General features: G+C 36.4%; 1 protein-coding gene and 2 pseudogenes across 3 annotated transcripts; 2 read left to right on the top strand and 1 right to left on the bottom strand.

Moving 5' to 3' along the window:
• LOC138327324 (heat shock 70 kDa protein 12A-like) overlaps window positions 1–24,889 on the top strand; it is a 117,785-nt pseudogene that overhangs the window by 30,725 nt on the left and 62,171 nt on the right.
• Window positions 854–8,470, bottom strand: LOC138327322 (uncharacterized). Of its 3 annotated transcripts, none has more exons than XM_069273335.1 (3): window positions 7,777–8,470; window positions 5,936–6,320; window positions 854–3,667 (listed from the first exon to the last, which is right to left on the bottom strand). In XM_069273335.1, the coding sequence occupies exons 1-3, from the start codon at window positions 7,798–7,800 to the stop codon at window positions 2,670–2,672; spliced, it is 1,407 nt and encodes a 468-aa protein (XP_069129436.1). In that variant the 5' UTR covers window positions 7,801–8,470; the 3' UTR covers window positions 854–2,669. The 3 variants fall into 3 exon arrangements, with proteins under 3 accessions (XP_069129436.1, XP_069129437.1, XP_069129438.1); XM_069273336.1 differs by having other exon boundaries at window positions 7,904–8,470; XM_069273337.1 differs by lacking the exon at window positions 854–3,667 and having other exon boundaries at window positions 4,995–6,320.
• LOC138326733 (polyunsaturated fatty acid 5-lipoxygenase-like) lies at window positions 14,777–24,874 on the top strand (annotated as a pseudogene).

Here is a 24,889-nt window from a genome sequence, read left to right as displayed (position 1 = left end):
GCATGTTTTGTTTTTTCTTACAAAGTTTCAAATGATAGCATGATACACACAAGAAGGTATGGTATACTTAGTATTATTTAAGGAATCTTTAATTATTATTTATTAAATCTTCAAGACTTAATGTACGGTATTTGAGACATATACTCGTGTTGCATCTCCAGGGCAAATGTCTACTTGTCAGCGACGTAACAGTCTGGTATATAGATACATGTAGGTCCCTTGTTGTTACATAATGTTATGTTGTACTTACATGTAATACCTGTCATTTGTATACGTATACAATATCTGATCAGTATATATATTTGGCTGGCCAGAAATATACATATACAGAGTATAGGGACGGATAGCGGACACACGCCGTGTCTGGTCCCATTTTGGGGCCAAACACAGCTTTACTCTGTAACCATGCTTACATGTATATTGTAAGTTAACATGTACCACACGAAATAAAATGTCGACACAACTTTGGAGTTCTTCATCATTCAACTCTACATCAACACAATAACAACGTGAACCTCACGGACGATGTATCAACAACCAACTTAAGCCATACTCCATCACCATAAACCATCAAAGATTTAAAATATTATACTTAAAATATATTATACCAATTTATAGCTAAATTGTTATAATATAACATGGACACGAATGAACCATTATTTGGAAATGTTAAAGATTTAGAAAGTTAATTTATGTTTAAATTTAGATAATGGATCAGTTTGCAATGATATTTTTGTCCTGCTAAAGATTAAAGTTACGTACATGTTTACATTCAAATCAGTAAGGCTTCTTGGTCCATACCTCGAGCTTTGTTTGCTCAAAATTTTCATGAAATAAAGACTAAACAATAGGATGGCTCTTAAATCTTGGCATACCCCTGATAAAGCGGGGAAGCCGTTTATTTTATTAGATTTATATTATAAGGAAATATGATTTTAAGTTTCTTGAAAAATTTTAGCGAAGGTGAGCGAAAATAACGCCGTTGAGCGAAAATAACACAACAAACATATATTCTTAAACGAAAACAAAGGATGAGGATTACAATATGCATGATACAAAGATATATTAATAAGAATAAAAACAACCATAAATTCACACATAAAGGTTGGAAGGACGGGGTTGGTTGGAGGGATGTTTTAAATTTCTTCTACCTTCTAAAACAGTATGTAAATGCTGACATTTTTAGGAATATTCTCAATTTTCAAAGATGGCGTCTGAAGCTGTATGGATGGGGCTCTATAGTGGGGACTCCCTTTGTCTTACAAGGGCTAAATCAGGGGCTTGACCAATCAGAAGACGTATAAATCTACTATGGGGCTTACAGCGGTCAGTGACCTATGGCCAATCAAATTAGGACTAATTAACATATTTATTAATGGGAATCAATTATGTGTGAATCTTTATGGTACAAAAATATGTCTATGAATAGACATTTGTTTTTTGTCCTGCTAAAGATTAAAGTTACGTACATGTTTACATTCAAATCAGTAAGGCTTCTTGGTCCATACCTCGAGCTTTGTTTGCTCAAAATTTTCATGAAATAAAGACTAAACAATAGGATGGCTCTTAAATCTTGGCATACCCCTGATAAAGCGGGGAAGCCGTTTATTTTATTAGATTTATATTATAAGGAAATATGATTTTAAGTTTCTTGAAAAATTTTAGCGAAGGTGAGCGAAAATAACGCCAAACTGGCCTTATAAGCATAAGGCCAGGCGCCACCCGAGAGGTATGGACCACATCCTTACTAGTATATAACATAAAAAATCAATAAAATGGAAAAAGAAAGAAACACAAAGGAACAACAATCAATACTTATTAAAATGTCTGTTATTCAAATAAATCTGGGAAAATGTATTTACTATATAAAGCAAATCGCTTTGATAAAAGAATCTTGACTGTCATATCAAATGCAGAAAAGGACCTGAAAGTCTATATCAAGAAACTAAATGTAGTCCATTTACTGGAATGAAGTACATATAGATAATGACACCTAATAGTGATTACACTGATATGTCTCTGTTATGTATCACCGGGCCAATAGATGCTGGATCCTGATCATGAGGTCAAGAGACAAGTATATAGTCACAAGTCAAAGTCGCGAAATCTCATTTCTCTAGTTCTGATGAGATAAACGAGAGAAAAAACACAGTCAGTTCCATGCAGGGATATCCCTATTGTGGAATATGTAGAAATCCATGTGAAAGCAATGCAAGTCTATGGTCACAATTAATAGTCCTTTTTCCAGAATATCGTTTCTTCTCCTTAAACATGGATATCCCTGGCAACCCATATAATTCATTATATATATAGATAAAGTTGAAACTAATATCTATATCAATATTGAATTAAAAGAAACATACAATTATCTTATTACTATGTACACAAAATTCATGAAAAAAAATAAAAACTCCTGTATATATGCAACCCTCTGTTAAGAGACCCCCGCTTCAAAACAGAGAGACACATGAACAGGACAACTTAACCAAAACCTGCAGTTAGTCATCTCTTAATGTGAAAAAGTAAACAAATTTGTTCAAACAATACATATATAAGGCACTACTCATTGTGAATACTATAACAGTACACGAACCTCTCCATTAAGAGACCCCCGCTTCAAAACAGAGAGGTACATGTTTACAGACAGCATAATCAGAATAAACAGCATATTAACTAGATAAGGCTGATGTCCTAATGTACTTTCTGAAGGCATCTGAGTGCCATCTGCCTAACATCCTAATTTGTGAATCTGACATGCCTCTGTTCGCCGCCAGAGTTGCTCCCCCTATCCTAAAACTATGGCCTTTGTATCGAGAACTGTCAAGTCCACATACATTCAAACATCTTTTTGTTATATTCTCAAAGCATTTTCTTTGTAAAGGTGCGCCGAGAGAAGTAATGAATAAAGCACCCGGTTGGGGACCTCTCACCTTCAGGTAGTCCAACATAGCATTGACTGGGCATAATGCTTTATTTTCACAACTTGCTATAGGGACTGTATGTGGTTTACCACCTTGGTTATGCTTAAAATGACGAAAGCAGACAAGTAGGCGCATCTGTGGTGCTTGTTTGTCAAAAGCGATATCCCCTATTTGCAAAATATGTGAATGCTGAGATGTGAGGTTGGTCAAAAGTTCACCGATACGGGCAAGGCCATAAAAAGCTGTAGTAAAAACAGCCTTATACAAAACTTGGTCTGGTGGAAAGCCAACAGTAGCTTGTAAGGCCTGAATCATCTGACCTAAAATATGTTCTGTGATAGGGAGACGTACATCGAAAGATGGGGACAAATGAGCTGAACCTAGAATTGCCTTTTGGACAACAAATGCCTTTGTTGGATCTTGATAACCAAGCATGTGATGAATAAAAGCTATAGCAGACATATGGGAAGTAATTGTTGAAGCTGCTAATTTCAAGTTATGCGCATGAGCGACATAGAGTGCAATGATTGACACTGGAACCGGGATAGGCAAAGGTGAATTCAAAGTGTTTATTGAAAAGTCACATAGAAGCTGCCAAATCCTGGAATACATTCTGTGTGTTGACGGTGCTAATGAAGCCGCCAAAAGTGATGTTAAGGTCGCAGGAATAGATCCTGTGCCATCGTTTCTGGAACCACTGTAGGAGCTATGGAGGCAGTTGGATGTAAGGTTTTGAACTTGTCTACCTGTAAACGAGATAAGGCATCGGCTTTATCATTTTGACAGCCTGGGACGTGAAAAGCTTTAAATAAAATGTTGTGTTTCAGACAAAATAGAACAAGAATGCGTAACAATCGCATCAACATCTTATTCTTTGCCGTTTGCTTATTGATAACCGGAACCAAAGCTTGGTTATCAGTGAAAAAGCTTACACACTTATTCTGTAAAAGATCTCCCCAAGTAACTACAGCTACCACTATTGGATAAAATTCCAATACTGATATAGGTAAACCGAGCTGCTTGACTGACGGTAACCATTCCCCCGAAAACCATTGATCTCCAAAAATGGCTCCATAACCTATAGTAGTACAGGCATCTGTAAAAAAGTGTAGACTATCACTGTACACCCATTTTTCATCTAGAAAAAAGCTTTTGCCGTTAAAAGAAGTAAGAAAAGTGTACCAAGTTTGTAGGTCTGCCCTACTTTCATTCGTGAGCCTTATTTTAAAGAATGGTTTTTGGACCCCGATGGTTAAATCTATTAAACGCCTTAAAAAAGGGCGACCTGGGCAAACGACGGAAGTAGCAAATTGTAATGTGCCTACGAGGGACTGGAGTTCTTTCAAAGTTACTTTTTTACGTGTTTTAAAAATTTGAGTAAGCTCTTTACAATGCGAAACTTTGTCAGGAGGTAACCTGGCCTCAAACTTTATGGTGTCTAAAGTAATCCCTAGAAAAGGTAAAATTTGTTCAGGTCCAAATGTTTTGTCAGGAGCAAGTGGCAGCCCTATCATCTTACACATATTCTGAAAATCTGACAAAATTCTGTCACAGCTCAATTTATTAGGTTCAATGAATAAAAAATCATCTAGAACATGAACTACACCCGATGCCCCTAGCTTATGAGTGATTGCCCATTCAATAGCTGAGCTGAACTCTTCAAAAATTTTGCAACTCTCTGATAAGCCCATGGGCAGACACTTGTCAAAATAAAACTGAGACTGCCAATGAAAACCTAAAACATGTCTGTCATCTGGGTGAATAGGTATAATGCGAAAAGCAGACTCAATGTCACATTTAGCCAGGAAAGAATTTGTTTTTTGTTTTTTAATACAGGAAATTGCATCCTGAATCGAAGAATATTCAACCTTTCGTTCGGCATCAGGGATAGAATCATTGACAGAGAAGCCTTTCGGAGAACTTAAATGATGTATAAGACGAAACTTACCGGGAGTTTTCTTTTCAACTATTCCAATAGGACTGATATGAAACTGTTCAAATGGAGGTTGTGAAAAAGGACCAGAGAGTCTACCAGAATTTAGTTCTTTTCTAATCTTTTCATTGACAGCCTCAGGATAATCAAAACAAGATGTAAGATTTTTACATGAGGTTTTAAAATCATCGGGTTGAATCTGACAATGTAGATGAAAACCATGCAAAAATCCATCGACCAAGTAATTCACTTTTTCGACATCATAGCCTTGTAATAAAGCATGAAGCTCAGAAGGAATGACGGGGGTGACGATATCCACGGAAGCCAGGGGTAGCATTGGGGGAACGAAACTGGTAGTGTGGGGGACGAAAAGGTCGAAATTGTTGAGGTTGGCCCGGTGGGCGTACCTGAGTGGAAGGGTGATTTTGATGAAACATTCCTGGGCAATTTGAAGGAGGGTGTGGACCCTGACATTTGGGACATCTATGTGGGAATCGACAGCCATTACATGGCTTGCCTGTGATGAATCTCCAGCATGAGCCCTTAGGGAGCTGAGCTGTAGAAGAGCTAGTCTTAGGACGCCGCGTAATGGCATCTTGCCATAGTTCCCACTCAATAGTTCCCCAAGACATGGATTTGTTATGGGCTTTTAGAAGACGGAAAGATTTATCGTAAAATTGCCAGTCACCCTGTTTGGAGTGAAGCTTTCTCACTACTGAGAGATATTGTAGGAGGGCTGAAAAATCACCTGGCTTCCTTTGTGTATACACAGCAATAAAAACATGAAATGCATTTGTCCACTGATCTATAGTCAGGGAGCTAGTTTTGTTTTTTGGCGCCCAATATACCACAGGTGATGCCTCAGAGCCATTCTGAACAACCATTTCGTACTTCATAGGGTCCTGATTGTTTAGTGTGGATAAGTCAACAAATTCATCATTCCAAATTTTTTCTTTTAATTTTTCGTTTACCAGTGATCCCAAAGGGATAGAAGATGATGAAAAAGAATTGGAAGGCATTGGCTCTGAGGGGGTCACCTGTAGTGTGGAGGCCATAGCAACACCTGATACATTAGACACACCTATGAAATTGTGGGTTGCCAGGGAGGCAGAACAAGGCGGAGCTGCAGTTGAGATAGAGTCGATGGTTACCGATGGGGAAGTCGTAGGAATGTCATTTGTCACTGTTGAGGATAATGGTAAAGCCTGGGAATTAACGTCAACAGTTTCCCTCGAAGCAGGTGTAGATATAGCCTGTCTTCCCTCTTCAAGGCCTTTCTGGTAGGCCTCTTTTACAAGATGCTGCAGTTGAGTCGGCAGGAGTTCAATAGCATTAGATGAAACATCATTTTCTGGAACTGCAGTTGATGAAGTTGTTGGTACTGGGCCTTCCACAGCTGTAGCTCTAGATCTTTTTTGTGCCGACACAGCTTTGTTGGCCAGGGCTGCTTTTCTTTTGGGGGGCATCTTAAGAAGAAAAAAGGTCAAAAGGCAGAAATGTGCAAAATATATAACAGTTAACAGTTTTTTTTTTTTTTTTTTTTTTTTACAACTAGAAATACTGATATGATATGTAGCACATATCAATAGAAACAAGGTGAAATACCTATGTGTAACTTGATCACTGAAGGAGTTATGTAATCTTGAGCTTTAATATATAAAATATTAGTTGTATAAAAGCTTATGTGTAATATCAAAAATCATAAAGTTATAAGAGCACATATAAAATAATATGTGACAAGCTGGCATTAATCATGAAATGAAATAGACTGCAGTATTTATTAATTATTATAAACATTCATGGTTACAAAATGCATAAACGTATCATCAGAAAACTATTATGCTAGTCATATATTACACAGAAAAGCAGTCTTATAATTACTGAACAAGAAAAGCCAGCACAGCCATCACTGATGGCAAAACTCATGTAATTCAAATATTCAACTAATTCAAGCGAGGCAATTCAAATGCCAACCAGCAATAGGGTGTTAACATAGAGACTTATACCTACTGTGTACAAGACACAGTATCTGGCAAAAGAAATAAATACCAAACTGCTTCCCGATGAACTGGTGTAAATGTTGTTTGGTTTTTTTTTTTTTTTTTTTTTTTTTTTTTTTTTTGTTTGTTTAAATACATATATCAACAAATATAATTGATCCTAGAATTGTGTAAATAATTAGCAAATTGCACAGAAGCAGAGTGATATTCACAACACATCAACTATGTAACCCCTAAGCTGGACGCAACAAAAAATAAATATGCTATCATGTAATCTTATGGGATTGATTCCCATTGTCAATAATCAAAATCAAAATGTTTCTAGGGCAACACAATACAAGTTGATCAATGGGACAAGGGAGGTAACTCGAGCTCTAAAAGAGACTAGACTATAAATCGACATGGGAGATAATTCGTGACATTTAGTCCACCTGTGATAAGCTAAACAAAATGCAGCCCCGAATCGACTTATAATAGGGATGCTGGTTCGCAAAATGCACACCATCATTGCCGTAGTAACGTACAGAGTTTGACAAGCGTCCATGTCTCCAAAACTTGCAACGAGGCCTAACCTCGAGCTCTGACGCCAGAAGGGAATTCATCTCTGCAACCCGCTCGTTGTAAACACTGACTGAAACGTCCCCTCTATTTAGCCGTGTCCGATTACGTGGGAAAAGTTCACAAATAACCACAAACTGTACAAAGTCAGTATTCAATAGACGATCAATCAAGGTTTTGAATTTAGATAACAGGATCGACGGTGTCATAATGGGGGAACTGAGGTCATTCCCACCGATTTGTAAACAAACTACGCATGGGCGACGAGAGAAAATATCGGACCTCAAATGACTTAAAAGGCGATCGATAGTACCACCAGGATATCCTAAAAACGACACACAATCTGACTGTAGACCAAAATTACCTCTAGAGGGTTCGTCTGAAACATACTGGCCTAATCTGCGGATAAAACTATGACCCCACAACAGAACACGTCGCTCACAGGACTGCGCCATCTTGGTCTATATTATATGACGTAGCGTTTCGCTTACCTTGACCTTTGTTTCAAAACAAATACACGTGGGTTTCAATCAAGCTGTCATGTGGATGTAGGCAAAACGTAGACAGATGACTTCGTCAAAAGTGTATAAAAGAGGGGTAGACTTCCAACGGCCATAGGATCACCAAATCAGCACATCCTTACACAAACACTGCGTAGAAGGCATAGCAAGTCCATAATTGTCAATAAAACCAAATATCGCTGTAAAATATGGATGAAATCCGACCGATGGACGAAAGTTCAACAGGAAAACGATGTTTTAAATTTCTTCTACCTTCTAAAACAGTATGTAAATGCTGACATTTTTAGGAATATTCTCAATTTTCAAAGATGGCGTCTGAAGCTGTATGGATGGGGCTCTATAGTGGGGACTCCCTTTGTCTTACAAGGGCTAAATCAGGGGCTTGACCAATCAGAAGACGTATAAATCTACTATGGGGCTTACAGCGGTCAGTGACCTATGGCCAATCAAATTAGGACTAATTAACATATTTATTAATGGGAATCAATTATGTGTGAATCTTTATGGTACAAAAATATGTCTATGAATAGACATTTGTTTTTATATGGATTACTTAAGTATGATATGTACTCTGACATTTATTATAAAACTGATTGATGTTGAATGTCCATGTATCTCTATATAAACCAAGATTTCACAAGTTAACGGAGTCGCTCTTAAGGACTCCACGAGTAAACACCAGAAGCTACCAACTCGTGTTTGAATCCTACATATCAACACCACAACAGAACACACAACAAAGTCTACAGAACATCTACATTTCAAAGGTGAATAACAGTATATCAAACATATATACTTATCATTGTTAATTCACATCACAGTATCAATATCTGTCAATATAAGAGAGTACTTTACCCCCATGGTCACGTCGGCATTCCTGTTCGGTTATTATGAAAATATACAGTTAAGCACTTTCATATTAATCGATTTATATTCGATTGCACATATTAGAATGTAAACCAGTCCACCGACATCTTGGGATGTATTTGTAACAGGTTGCAGGGGTTAACGTGGCCGTACCAGACTTTATTGGAAAATCGACATCCACAAACAGCGAAACGAACTTATAATAATATATATATATATATATATAATACATCTGTAAAACATAGGTGAAGGATATTCCTTAGCTAAACCTAATCATCACTAATAGGTCTACATTTCTGATGCATAGCTGTCAAATAAGTGATGGGGGAATCCAAAATCTTACATTGGATTTGGCATATATAAATATATACATGATACCTAGAAGCTGTAACTATATTACTTCTGAGTGCTAAAAAGAAGAGAAAAAACGGATTTCGTCAAATTACATTCCCCATGCACATCGCGATTGACCGCCGATAATTCGGGTATTATAAAGAAATCTGTGATTTGATGTTCACGATTTCTGTAACAGATTGTGACTACTGATATACACTATATGAGGTAACACATGGGGTTTAGTAATGATGAGACATGAAGACAGTAAGAAAGTGTTGTGAACACGTTTTCTACACAATACATATGTATGTAAAGGAATGAGTCTATATTCAATTAGCATCGGAAATAATCACAGATAAATACCTAACCGCACACCATTTCAGTTTTAAAAGCTACATCGCCGGAATTTTGTGCGTACTTAACACGTAAACTGTAGTCTTAAAATGCTAAACATCATTGATTATGGCACACTGGATGTATTAATGACTAATTTGAAGTGGTAAATAGTTATTTTTCATTCAAGGATGTTTCTTAATAAAATACACTCGATATGAGATATTTTCATAATTTTACGCATTGAGGTTATATGTTTGAATACAAAAAAGACCGTATTCTCATTTTCATATACAATTGTTCAACACATTTAAATTTCAAGCTTACAACATTCTAATTTGTTAGGTTTCGATAAACGTATGAAATACTATCGATTTTTTAAGCGATTTAGCGTACCCCTCTCATTTTTGGGGTATGATATAGTCTTATTTGTTCATTCCTGATATTTTTCAGTCAATATACAGGTTTCTAAATGGTATGATAAGATAATCAAATCATTGCAAAAGTAATTATTGAATGTTTGTAATAAAGGTGCCAATCAAATCAAGTGTTGTATACAGTTTGACTTACTTTGTAGACGAATAGAGAGAACATACCATCAAATAGTTTTGTACCTCATTATTGCCAATGGCATACCATTGTAAACAATCTCTTATCCGCTTCTCGGAGGCTATGTGGTATGTGAACTTAGTTTAACATTTTTATTTTAAGTCTATATTATTGTCATATTATCTTTTCTTCGCGCCTGTATGTTAGATGTTCAAATGTTTCTACATTTTGTCATTGTATGTAATAGTTGACATACACCAGTACGTATTGGAAATTCAAGGTTTTAGTTTCAAGCTATTTTGAGTCTGCTGACTCATCATTTGGACATACATACCTACATTAACACATGACATTCCAATGGATACCATATATAATACAAACATACAGGTAGACAGTACTACATTAATGAGAGTATAACTAATTAATTATTTTTTACGTATGCAGCTTTGAGGTATTTTGATGTTCTGTAATTCTTATACAGTTCTTTGACGGATATCAGAGTAACAGGAACATTTTAAAACATAAAAATGAAATTCATCTTCAACATCATTAAGATAACACAAAGAACATATTGTAAATGTGGTATATTTTTTATTGCCTTTTGCTGTATTTGGTATGTAATTCTATTACATTTGTACATACTTGGGTTCTTTAAATAATAGTTTTTCATGAATTTTCATGAGTAACATGAACATTACACATTATTCTTAAATCTATAGTTTGGTAACGACCCTTTTCTACATAAACATTGTGCGCAGAGATTCGTATTTTGATTTTATTTTCTTTAAGATGATCTTTTAAAATTGGTTTTCTTAAATAGCATTGTAAACCATAATCGTGGTCAGGACACGAGTTAAATAATCCTTTGTAAGATGTTCTTATCTGTTCAAGACAATATGTCATATATATATATCCATTCATCTTTGTTTGATTATACAATAACAGCTGCTATCTATATTATCTGTTTGCCAAAGTTAAACTTAACATCTTAGTTACAATATATTTTTTTATATTTATCACCCATACATCATTGTGTTTAATGATCGTAGCAGTAGAGCTATCACAGAAAGATGAACGTGTTTCTGGACAAATAGTTGGTTTATCAAATTATGTGTACTTTACTAATACACGTTGTTCTGTAAATTGATCCATTGTTTTACTGATGTAAGGATACCATAGCACAGGAAATTTAATTATTCTGGAAGGATATAAACAGGATGCAACCTCTTTGGATGCGTATAAAGCTAGCATCAAGTTCATATTCCATATCATTCATATCAACGGACGTTCAGCAATACGACTCCGGGCTGAAGAACGAGATTTAGTACAATGGAGGTTTTAAGCAAACAGAATTGTAATTGGTAACAGTTGGACCAGCTGTAGGAGTGTTTGTAATTGGTAACAGTTGGACCAGCTGTAGGAGTGTTTGTAATTGGTAACAGTTGGACCAGCTGTAGGAGTGTTTGTAATTGGTAACAGTTGGACCAGCTGTAGGAGTGTCTGTAATTGGTAACAGTTGGACCAGCTGTAGGAGTGTATGTAATTGGTAACAGTTGGACCAGCTGTAGGAGTGTCTGTAATTGGTAACAGTTGAACCAGCTGTAGGAGTGTTTGTAATTGGTAACAGTTGGACCAGCTGTAGGAGTGTTTGTAATTGGTAACAGTTGGACCAGCTGTAGGAGTGTTTGTAATTGGTAACAGTTGGACCAGCTGTAGGAGTGTTTGTAATTGGTAACAGTTGGACCAGCTGTAGGAGTGTTTGTAATTGGTAACAGTTGGACCAGCTGTAGGAGTGTTTGTAATTGGTAACAGTTCGACCAGCTGTAGAAGTGTCTGTAATTGGTAACAGTTGGACCAGCTGTAGGAGTGTCTGTAATTGGTAACAGTTGGACCAGCTGTAGGAGTGTCTGTAATTGGTAACAGTTGAACCAGCTGTAGGGAGTGTTTGTAATTGGTAACAGTTGGACCAGCTGTAGGAGTGTTTGTAATTGGTAACAGTTGGACCAGCTGTAGGAGTGTTTGTAATTGGTAACAGTTGGCCAGCTGTAGGAGTGTTTGTAATTGGTAACAGTTGGACCAGCTGTAGGAGTGTTTGTAATTGGTAACAGTTGGACCAGCTGTAGGAGTGTTTGTAATTGGTAACAGTTGGACCAGCTGTAGGAGTGTTTGTAATTGGTAACAGTTGGACCAGCTGTAGGAGTGTTTGTAATTGGTAACAGTTGGACCAGCTGTAGGAGTGTTTGTAATTGGTAACAGTTGGACCAGCTGTAGGAGTGTTTGTAATTGGTAACAGTTGGAACCAGCTGTAGGAGTGTTTGTAATTGGTAACAGTTGGACCAGCTGTAGGAGTGTTTGTAATTGGTAACAGTTGAACCAGCTGTAGGAGTGTCTGTAATTGGTAACAGTTGGACCAGCTGTAGGAGTGTATGTAATTGGTAACAGTTGGACCAGCTGTAGGAGTGTTTGTAATTGGTAACAGTTGGACCAGCTGTAGGAGTGTTTGTAATTGGTAACAGTTGGACCAGCTGTAGGAGTGTTTGTAATTGGTAACAGTTGGACCAGCTGTAGGAGTGTCTGTAATTGGTAACAGTTGGACCAGCTGTAGGAGTGTTTGTAATTGGTAACAGTTGGACCAGCTGTAGGAGTGTATGTAATTGGTAACAGTTGGACCAGCTGTAGGAGTGTCTGTAATTGGTAACAGTTGAACCAGCTGTAGGAGTGTTTGTAATTGGTAACAGTTGGACCAGCTGTAGTGTTTGTAGTTGGTAACAGTTGGACCAGCTGTAGGAGTGTTTGTAATTGGTAACAGTTGGACCAGCTGTAGGAGTGTCTGTAATTGGTAACAGTTGGACCAGCTGTAGGAGTGTTTGTAATTGGTAACAGTTGGACCAGCTGTAGGAGTGTTTGTAATTGGTAACAGTTGGACCAGCTGTAGGAGTGTTTGTAATTGGTAACAGTTGGACCAGCTGTAGGAGTGTTTGTAATTGGTAACAGTTGGACCAGCTGTAGGAGTGTTTGTAATTGGTAACAGTTGGACCAGCTGTAGGAGTGTCTGTAATTGGTAACAGTTGGACCAGCTGTAGGAGTGTCTGTAATTGGTAACAGTTGGACCAGCTGTAGGGTGTGTTTGTAATTGGTAACAGTTGGACCAGCTGTAGGAGTAATTGTAATTGGTAACAGTTGGACCAGCTGTAGGAGTGTCTGTAATTGGTAACAGTTGGACCAGCTGTGGGAGTGTCTGTAATTGGTAACAGTTGGACCAGCTGTAGGAGTGTTTGTAATTGGTAACAGTTGGACCAGCTGTAGGAGTGTTTGTAATTGGTAACAGTTGGACCAGCTGTAGGAGTGTTTGTAATTGGTAACAGTTGGCCAGCTGTAGGAGTGTCTGTAATTGGTAACAGTTGGACCAGCTGTAGGAGTGTTTGTAATTGGTAACAGTTGGACCAGCTGTAGGAGTGTTTGTAATTGGTAACAGTTGGACCAGCTGTAGGAGTGTTTGTAATTGGTAACAGTTGGACCAGCTGTAGGAGTGTTTGTAATTGGTAACAGTTGGACCAGCTGTAGGAGTGTTTATGTAATTGAAGGTAACAGTTGGACCAGCTGTAGGAGTGTCTGTAATTGGTAACAGTTGGCCAGCTGTAGGAGTGTCTGTAATTGTAACAGTTGGACCAGCTGTAGGAGTGTCTGTAATTGGTAACAGTTGGACCAGCTGTAGGAGTGTTTGTAATTGGTAACAGTTGGACCAGCTGTAGGAGTGTTTGTAATTGGTAACAGTTGGACCAGCTGTAGGAGTGTTTGTAATTGGTAACAGTTGGACCAGCTGTAGGAGTGTTTGTAATTGGTAACAGTTGGACCAGCTGTAGGAGTGTTGTAATTGGTAACAGTTGGACCAGCTGTGGAGTGTTTGTAATTGGTAACAGTTGGACCAGCTGTAGGAGTGTTTGTAATTGGTAACAGTTGGACCAGCTGTAGGAGTGTTTGTAATTGGTAACAGTTGGACCAGCTGTAGGAGTGTTTGTAATTGGTAACAGTTGGACCAGCTGTAGGAGTGTCTGTAATTGGTAACAGTTGGACCAGCTGTAGGAGTGTTTGTAATTGGTAACAGTTGGACCAGCTGTAGGAGTGTTTGTAATTGGTAACAGTTGGACCAGCTGTAGGAGTGTTTGTAATTGGTAACAGTTGGACCAGCTGTAGGAGTGTTTGTAATTGGTAACAGTTGGACCAGCTGTAGGAGTGTTTGTAATTGGTAACAGTTGGACCAGCTGTAGGAGTGTTTGTAATTGGTAACACTTGGACCAGCTGTAGGAGTGTTTGTAATTGGTAACAGTTGGACCAGCTGTAGGAGTGTTTGTAATTGGTAACAGTTGGACCAGCTGTAGGAGTGTTTGTAATTGGTAACAGTTGGACCAGCTGTAGGAGTGTTTGTAATTGGTAACAGTTGGACCAGCTGTAGGAGTGTTTGTAATTGGTAACAGTTGGACCAACTGTAGGAGTGTTTGTAATTGGTAACTTGAGGTTTTTTGTACAAGGATTAAGTCTTGGAGAGTGGTATATGAAAACATGACACTGATAATGATTTGTGTATGGATACACCACAGTTTGCTGTAGTATTAGTGCCGAAATTCTCATCAAACGCAGTAATATCCATTTGATTATTTGATACTATGAACATACATGTATATCGATCTTTGAGAAGTATCTCACATGCTTTACATGTTTGGTTTTGTAAGAAACATATCAAACCTTCGGATTAATGTTTTATCACTAGTTTAATCACTACTAGGTTTCTGACTTTTCAGTGTCAGTACACGGTTTCTGTTACCACGATGGACAGGAAGGGAGCTGGCACGGACTCCGGAGTTTATCCTGGAGAAAGTTTTGAAAGCTGACTTCCAGAAGGGCAAGACAGTTGATTTTGAAGTATCGACCACTTTTCTAGAACAAGTGGACATGAAAGAGATGTGGCGAGAAAACGATACATATCCCTTGGATGAATGGTTTTTAGAAGTTATAGAGGTGCACTGTAAAGAATCAAACATGACGTATGTATTTCCGTTTTAACGTTGGATAAAGGAAAATTACCATCATAAGATCCGCCATCTTGATACGTCACTTCCCCAACATGATCCTTACGTGGAGCAACGTCGTATGGAACTGGACGACAAAAAGATGACATACCAACTGGACATCAAGGTTCCGGGACTTCCGGTTCAGGTAATTATATAACAGCTGACAGAGTTATGTCTTGTAAAGTAAGCTCTTAAAGCCTCTAACAATTGTTTACTTGTATCTTTTATTTGGAAATCCCAATCTTACTGTTTGAAACTACAGTATAGTCTATTACCCAACGATGGTTGCAGTCAAATAACAGATAGAAGTTATTTTAAAATTTAAAGCAAAACGGAAAAGATTTTTTTGCCTTAAAACTTTTTCAGTAAAAGTGGTATTTTATGAAAAATGGACCTCATAAATCCAGTAAATCTAATAATCACTGCTGTAGTGCCTGAAAGACATAGATAATGGACATGCAAGTAAGTTAATCCGGATAGTCAGGATTCTAGTTTACAAATTAATCTAAAACATTTCTCAGCTGTGGATGACTTTTAATTGTGGTCATGTTCGCCTATATATGCTCGATAAGAATAATTATTTTATGATTTTCAGGCGAAGGAGATACCAGAGGATGAGAAATTTTTCTTCAGTTACAATGCACCAGGTAAACTTCATTTGCATAAGGTAAAATACTCCAGTATATCCAGTATATACCTGTATTGCTGCACCGAAGACATTTGTTTAATAACCATTTTATATTGATGGTTTTCTATAGATGTAGAATGTACATGTTAAATGAGTTGTAGGAATTACCGCCATATGCTTATCACTGAGGACCCGCACAATACTTGATACTGGGATTCCCGTAATGTGCTCCTTTATTCAATGATTTGAAAACAATTGGAATTCCGTCTCATTTGATTTTTGAAAAGTCTTTACCAAACCTACGGTGAGTATTACCCATTTATTTCAATTATACGTGTAAAGGTAAAGTAGCATACCACAGAAGGATAGCCTGGCCCCGTTGTAAACCATAGTCTGAAATTGATACATCCAATGCGGAGGGCTTGATTCAGGGTTCAGTTTTTAATGAATATATTGAAAATGGTTAGATATTACAATTTGGGGCTCCTCCGGAACTGCATCTTGACCGGAAACGCTAGCTTTACTTGAAACAAAACCCACGGCGCAGGTTCAGGCAAAATTATTGAAAAATCCACAGGATTGACCTATGAATTGAATTAGTTAATTTTGCCATTATGATATAAAATGCTCAATTTAAGGCAGGACTTAAAAACAAAAATTTTGTTAAATTTTCTGCAATTTTGGGCTAAAATCAAGATATTTTTTTCAAATTTTCAGGTATTTTTTGTTGTTGTTACCATGGTATTCACATCATGAATAAGCACAGAAAATGACCAAATCTTTATCTGAATATCATATTGTAATTAAAAATGTTATGTAGATCATTTATATATATACTTTTGTACAGGTATTTTTTTTAAAATTAAATGACTATACATGAATTTACATTTTTAAGGTTATGTACCTTGTTTTCAAAAATTGTCCAAATCTACCGTTTACTTCGACTTAGGATGCCCTTTAGCTTGTTAATGAAATGAATAGATCATAAAAATGGTGATCGTAAACGTTCCTTAGTCAAACTATACCCAGTGCTGCAGTTGGACGTTAATTTTGTACTTTTGTGTATTAAATCGCGCTCTAATGTGCAATATATCAGCTCTATAGCATTATTAAACCTACGACAATTATAACAACCATTATTGAGGATACATGCCTCAACAGAATTGACATTAAGACATTTTCATACTAGATATTAACTTTTGTTTTAGTTTTTAATAAACAAAAGGTCGATCGTTTAACGCGTTCATCACGATTCATTCAAACATACTCGTAAGCTGGGCCATTAAATAAACAAAATGTTCCCCATTTTAGCCTTTAAAGAACGGAAACTGGGGCACTGATGAACATTTTGGATTTCAAAGACTTGGTCGACTCAACAACTCAGAAATCACTCTCTGTACAGAGATTCCCAGCAAGTATGGACGAATAATTAACTATCATTTCTTTTCCTCAATATTACATGTACTGTGCTCGCGAGAGAAAAAAATCGGAGGTTTTCTTTGAACCCTTATTCATTCAACTTAGAACTTGCGATCCCATCGTCATGCAATTCAATGTTTCTGGTTTAAGTAAATATCAGACTGTGGTAGATAAACGGAGAAGTAGTAAGAATCCGAACGATCATTGTTCTGAAGATGATAAAACTAAAGTTTATTTCATGTCGGTCTGTTTTCCTAGCTACGATAATGTTTATCCAACCTAGTTTAACCTACACGTATATGGCCTTACAGACTATGACAACCTTTTATTCAAGTATTCAAACTTCTCTATAGGACATGTCACAACCAATTCGTTTTACTAAGGGAATACATTATTTTTTGTGTTATTTCTCTCTCAGATTGGCTGTTACGAACGAGATGCTGGAGCCCTTCCTGGAAGGAAATACGGTGCAGGATGCGATAACCCAGAAGAAACTTTTCTACGTAGATATGGAAATCTTAGACGGAATACCGACACGGCCAGGATACAAAGTATGTTAATATTTCATTCCAACTTTTATTCTAACAGAATGCATGTTCTTAATATAAAAAACATATCCAGTTTGACTGTACTGAATGGGTTTGATGAATTAATAGAAAAAATACAAACACTTTTTGATTGCGTTATTGATTAAGTAATGAACTGCTACCAGATTGGACATACAGTTGATATGAGGCACATCTGGAAGAAAGATAAATAGAATGGCGCCCTAACAGATTCTGATGAACGGGCTTCATACATTATCAACTTTACGTCCAATCTGGTAACAGCTTATTACTTATAATCCCTTAACACTCATTAAAATTCAAAACTATAGCGTATATCTTTTGAATTTCCCGCTTGCGCTAGTGTTGACGTCACTAAGTTCAATAAAAGGAACAACCATATCATCAGCTTCTGAAAATAGTTCCTTCAAAACTGTTTGAAACAAGCGAACAAATGCGAAACTGATTGTTCAATCCATGCTATTTTGTCAACACGATAATACTATTGAAATTCAAAGACCGCAGAATTCTAAAACCACTTTTTCAATTATTTTACCATTATGTATAGGTGTAAGTATACAATTTATACATTGTCAGTGACGCCACGGAAATATTAAATATTCATACGCTTGACCAGATTAGTTCATAGCCTGATATATTCCAACCTGGTTTAACATAGATTAAACGGGAAACTGAAAGAAGAATGGAAATATATGAACTTGAATTCGAAAACATATTTTCTATAAACGGAAAGGCATATTAATATTTTGATTATTCTATTGAACGTGTATGTATATTTCGTAATAAAATTAATTTTAAAAAGTGTTTAATGTAATCGCCGTTTGATTGACTTATTGTAACGAAATGCGTTTTGCATTGAGAAAGGACTGTTATAAGTTGTAACTTTTGTGGACTTGAACATAACTTATTTGATATATATTTTTGACCTTACAAGGTCCAAAGGGACTCGATGTGTATGCATTTGTAAAGTCGAATCCGGTCAAACTATAGCTCCTACTACATGCTATAAACACTTATAAACATTATGGCATGGTTATTTGGTCACATAATTATGCACTAAACCCTAAGAACGTCCAAAACAAATTACAATAGTTTGCCATATTTTACAAACACAATTTACACAATAATCTACGAGTCAACATTGATATCTAAGGTTATAACGGATGTATAGACACTTTGTATCAGATAAGTTATGTTCAAGTACACCTAAGAAGTGATATAAAGTCATACAAATATCACTAGTTTAAACAGGTTCTTAAACCTTAGCAATGATAAAGAAATTATGATAAGTGAAAGAAATATTAAAGTGTTCTTAATATTCCATACCAAATTTTGAGAGCCTTCTAACACATCCAATGTATGATCCATGTGTTCTGTCCTCTATCAAGGTGTGTGCTCCCATCGCTCTATTATACTACAACAGCGACGAGGCGTGTTTGGTACCGATAGCCATCCAACTGAACCAGCAATCTGCCGACGACAACCCAGTCAGTAGATCGATATACATATCTAACACTTTTTAAATACAAAATACTACTAATAGTGATAATTATACTTTAATACTTTTTTTACGTTTTAAAGTTCATTCATCTTTTAATATATATAATAAATTTGAAGAAAACTCCTACGGACGAAATCAATAAGAAATAAAAACAATAACGACTGACTAGTGAGCGGTTTCGCCACATTATAATGAATGGGACGAAAGCGCTCACTAGTCAGTCGTTATTGTTTTTATTTCTTATATATATATATTTGAATTGCATATAATTGCCAACAAAACAAAGGAGAGTTTCATGAAATTATTTTTTGTAATACGCTGATTTTGAAACCGATAATCATAACTCGAGCAATATCTAGCGACTTTCATTTAAATAAAACACTTTTTAACTCGACGTTTCTGGATTTATGATCAAACTTTTAAATAATCCTAGTATTCGATATGTGTACTTAATGGGTAAATGGTTTAGTCGACTTCGAGGTAAGGATGATCTTCGAGCTATACGAGCTTAAATTAACAAGAATCATATGTAACTAAAAATCATATTCACTCGGTATAACCAGTCGATCGAATTTCACGTTTTCAACTTTAACTGTGGTTATTTAGGTTTTCCTACCTTCTGACCCGCCCTACACGTGGATGATCGCCAAGATGTGGTACAACCATTCCGACACATGTTACCACCAGGCAATTGCCCATCTAGGTAAAATACTGTTCAGTTACATATTATATAATGTATTATTTCCGCATATTGATGCTTAGATTTCAATCCTTTGCAAAAATATTTTTACTTGTATTTTTTTTGGCAAGGTTTGTACAAACATAGTCTTTTATTAAGTATCACTCAGTAAATTCTTTAAAACACATAAAAATGCTTAAATACGTATAGTAGTTAAATAATCGTATTGCAACTAAATTTTACTACGAAAATTAAATGGTTTCAAGTTTGGCCATCGAACTTGCTCATCATCTTTCACTACTTAGATAAAACGATTGGTGTTAACATCAGTTTTTTATTCACGCGGATTGTGTTTCAAAGAAACATTCCTTTTGTCTTACTTCGTTTTGATGCAAATGATGGAAATATCGTTCATATTATTTCTGAAACATTTGTGTCTTCAGATCTGTCTAAGTAAATCATGAAATTCAACAGTGTAAAAGAATGTGCGATTAGCATCAATTTTATATTTTATGCTTTCAGGGTTCACCCATCTGTCGATGGATGGGCGTGTACTGTCCACACATAGAAACCTCTCTCACCCCCATCCTATATTTAAACTGCTGGCACCTCACTTCCTCTACCTCGTGGCCATCAATGGGTAATACACATACATTCTATTTTTATTCCACTTTAAATAACACATTTTTATCAGGAAAATATTTTAATTACATATTTATAAAACGCATCACTTCCCTTTTGGTGGAGACTTTGTCCCTACCTCTTGGGTTCTATCTATTTTTGTTCCGAAGTTCCTGTGTACTCATGTGTACATGCTCGACAGAATGTAGTCCTGTGTGTTTCTAAGCTGAAAACCATTACCGGACATGATATGTCAAAATACAACGCAGGTATGAAATAGTTTTTATGACGTGCCTTAGTACACATAAATTGTGATAGACTATTTATCACAATATTGAAATAAATTGGTCTGAAACATGTGTGGCGAGTATGAATACATTCTGTAACCATATGTTAGGTTTGAATTACGTTGTCAAATTTATAAGGAAATACATGACAGACACTAAACAGTCAATACAATTTCAAGTATATTGTATATAAACATAAATGGGATCTATACGTAGTTATTACAGGATTAAGTATACAAACTCACAATATATATACTGTCTTTTAATGTAGAATATCCATATACAAATTGTAGCAACCGAACCAGCCATGTCGCTTATAGAGTTGATTAATGGCTTCTAAGCTTCTCTGATATCTGAAGCTGGTCCCTACACCCTATTCCTGCTTTATTCAGATATGAAATGGTCTATGCCTTTATACATATAAATTATTTTATTAATTTTATAGAAAATTATTACAATGATGAAATTAACTTCAGAAACGAGGAAACGAAATGTGAAGCGAAAACGAATATACTATGTTACCATAGTAGTATGATAAATAATGCTCTACACCAGTCTAAACCTTAATGTTGTTTATGGTCTTGGTAACTTATAAGGTTAAATTGCTCAGTTCCGGGGTCCAGATTTCTGTAAGCGCTGATTACTTTGTCAGCTTTATACAGAAATAAATGATAGAGACTAAATAGTAATTATAACTTCAGGTAAAATAAACATAAATGGGATCTGCCCATCTATCCTAAGTTATAACAGGATGATGTATACAAAACATATACTGCCCTTTATGTAGAATATCCATAAAACAATCTAACCAGCCATGTTGCTAATAAACACAGTAGATGTAATTAATGGCATTCTCAGCATCTATAGCCAGCAATGGCATCTGAAGCTAGCCCCTACATATTATCGCTGTGGTGTGTACCTGATACAGTGTTAGGGAAGGGGAGGGACTATAGTTCTAATGAGGAGACCGAGGAGTAATAGCCAAAGTTAACTTTGATTATGTGAAAGTTTTCTTTTATAGTTTCACTGTCATTTTACGTTAAGATATCAAGTGTTACATGTAGCAATGAATCAATGTTTCTGCAATGTTTCACTTGTCTACGATAACCTTATCTCGTTGTACTGCTGAATTTCATGTTTAGCTATATCATTTGAACATTTTTTATTACAGATTCGGGCTTTTAACCTTGATTAACCCAGGAGGTATCCTAGACAACGTCATGGCTCCCGGAATAAATGGTGTATTTGAAGTGATCCGGCGAAAGTATGTGATATTAACTATGTTCTGAACACCAACTTTATTCGCATCTAATAAACTTCACTGTTTCCGTTTCATAAATATATACGAAGTGATTAGGTTTGCGCAAAAATCAAATTGAACGAAGAAGTGATGGTCAGTAGTTTGCAGAGACAAAATTTCGAAACTTGGCAACTGTACGTGGATCCTACGTGAATGAAGGTCGGTTTGGTGTGGTCAGTGTATCAACGTCTTTGCTGAACAAATATCTTTAACTTTGAATAGAAAGAACTTCTACTTCAGTATAGTGAATAACACTGTCAACACTTTTATTCTTGTAATTTAACCAACATATTGTGCTTTATTCAATATAAGAAGACCTTTGCTGAGTTTGAAACGACAACGGTTATATTCGATATTGCTACATTTTTAACTTTCCAGACTGGCAGTATGGCGGATGGATGAGGATAGGACTTTGCCTGTAGAGCTCGAGAAAAGAGGGGTTCGTATTTAATTTTGGTTAGAAATCATAGTAATCATATAATGTTTATTCGCCTAAAATCTGGTGGTTTTGTAGTAACACTATCTGATATGGTTATTACATGTATATTCTTATTTATTCAGCGTAATTCAAACAAGTGTCAGTGTGGGACACGCCGCGGCCAGCTTTGCCCAGTACGACGACTACGGATTTCCTCCTAACTACCCAATGACAATGGAGGGCGTACCACCAGTTGACAAGGTAACATAACATAGAGGGCGTGGCGCCTGTTGACAAGGTAACATAACATAGAGGGCGTGCCGCCTGTTGACAAGGTAACATAACATAGAGGGCGTGCCGCCTGTTGACAAGGTAACATAACATAGAGGGCGTGCCGCCTGTTGACAAGGTAACATAACATAGAGGGCGTGCCGCCTGTTGACAAGGTAACATAACATAGAGGGCGTGCCGCCTGTTGACAAGGTAACATAACATAGAGGGCGTGCCGCCTGTTGACAAGGTAACATAACATAACATAGACGGTGTGCCGCCCGTTGACAAGGTAACATAACATAGAGGGCGTGGCGCCTGCTGACAAGGAAACATAACATAGAGGACGTGCTGACTGTTGACAAAGTAACATTAAAGAGACAATTCAGTGAGGCTTTTTTGTTATACAACCACAAAGTAAAATATGGTATAAATTTATTGTTCTACATTCCACGACATTGTTAAGTACTGAAATTGATACCATTGAAATTCCAAATGTTATAGCAATACGATTAAGCATTAATTAACAATATGTACGCTGTATCCTATGAAAGGCCGTTCATGTCAGAAACAATATAATTTAACGCGTTAAATGTTATTTATCACGTCAATATTTATTTTATCGCGTAAACATGTAACGCGTTAAACTTGAAAACCAATCAGAAACGTCCTTATGTTGGCACATAGGGACTTGTGCTGTCCGCTTTTCCCCTATGATCGAAAACCCACAGCCGCTTGTGAACAGCACATGGATCTGAGAATAAGTTACATATTATATAATCATGGACCCACCAGAGTGCCCTAAGACCATTTTTAGACGTTTAGAAATCTAGATAAAAAACGGGAACTTTACATAGTACTTGTACTTGGTGGGTCCATGCTTATATAATCGGTAACTATTTTCATATCCCTGTGGTGAACACTACAACGATAATATCGATGGTTCATTGGTTCCCTACGATGCTTCACTCTGGCATTCTTTTCTTCGTGAACCCGAAAAAACTACTTTTTGAGGAGAGAAGAAATTGGCTTGGCTTACACTAAAGTCATTTTATTAATTTGGGCAATATGTTCTGTGGTTTGGAGATTTTTTGTTTCGTTTTTCGTCTACGTATGGTTTATTGGCCTCGTAATTCTTTCTCTACTTATAAAACCATAATCGAATTCTTCAGAAACAGAAATTAAATATGGAAATGAGATAGAGATTGATAATGGTGAAAAAAATGTTTCGGAATGCTGTGGAATGTTTTTGTTTTTGTTTGTTTTACATGTATCAATAAACTTAGAACAACTAAGAAAATTATCGTAGCTCAAGTTGGTTAAAGGAAAGGTTTGCGTATCAAATCTTAATTGTATATTGTTTGTTTTAACGTTTGTATATTATCTGTTATCGGATTTCTGTTGTTATGAAAGATATATCAGTGCCATATACCAGAGATTTAATGCAATATTATTAATCATATTAAATTCTCTGCTTATCATGATAGCATTATCTACATGTATACATCACTTCGACGATTATAACGGCCATATTTTCAAAATCCATGTTTTCATTTTGAGAAAGTCCATGCCTTCATAAGAACTTTTTTTTTTGCTCAGATATTGGCTCATTACACCTGTATCTAATCTCATTCATATAGTATCAGGAGTATATAAAACAAGTATTATATTTTCCGTTTTGACTCTTGGATTTTACAGATTCATTTTCAATACAATTCTTATACATACATCCCAGCATGCTCTCTACTTATCTCTCTCTCCTCTCATTCCAACTAACATCTCGTATATGTATCAACCATCATCTCTTCATTTCATTTTAGTCATCCCGTCTCAGCCGCCATATATCACCCCACCATCTCGTCTCAACCGCTATCTCACTTCTACCGCCATATCACTTCTACCACCATCTCGTCTCTACCGCTATCTCACTTCTATCGCCATCTCACTTATGCCACCATCTCATCTCAACAGCCTCTCACTTCTACCCTCATCTCGTCTCAACCGATATCTCACATTTACCACTATCTCGTCTCATCTACCGTTTCACCTCAGCCACCTTCTCTTCTTTACAACTATCTCTTATCAACAACTACTGTAAAAAATTTCAAAACCA

Source organism: Argopecten irradians, chromosome 7, assembly GCF_041381155.1.
Source record: "Argopecten irradians isolate NY chromosome 7, Ai_NY, whole genome shotgun sequence".
Taxonomy (NCBI): domain Eukaryota; kingdom Metazoa; phylum Mollusca; class Bivalvia; order Pectinida; family Pectinidae; genus Argopecten; species Argopecten irradians.
The sequence above is the reverse complement of the archived record's forward strand: the minus strand, read 5'-3'. Positions and strand labels throughout refer to the sequence as shown.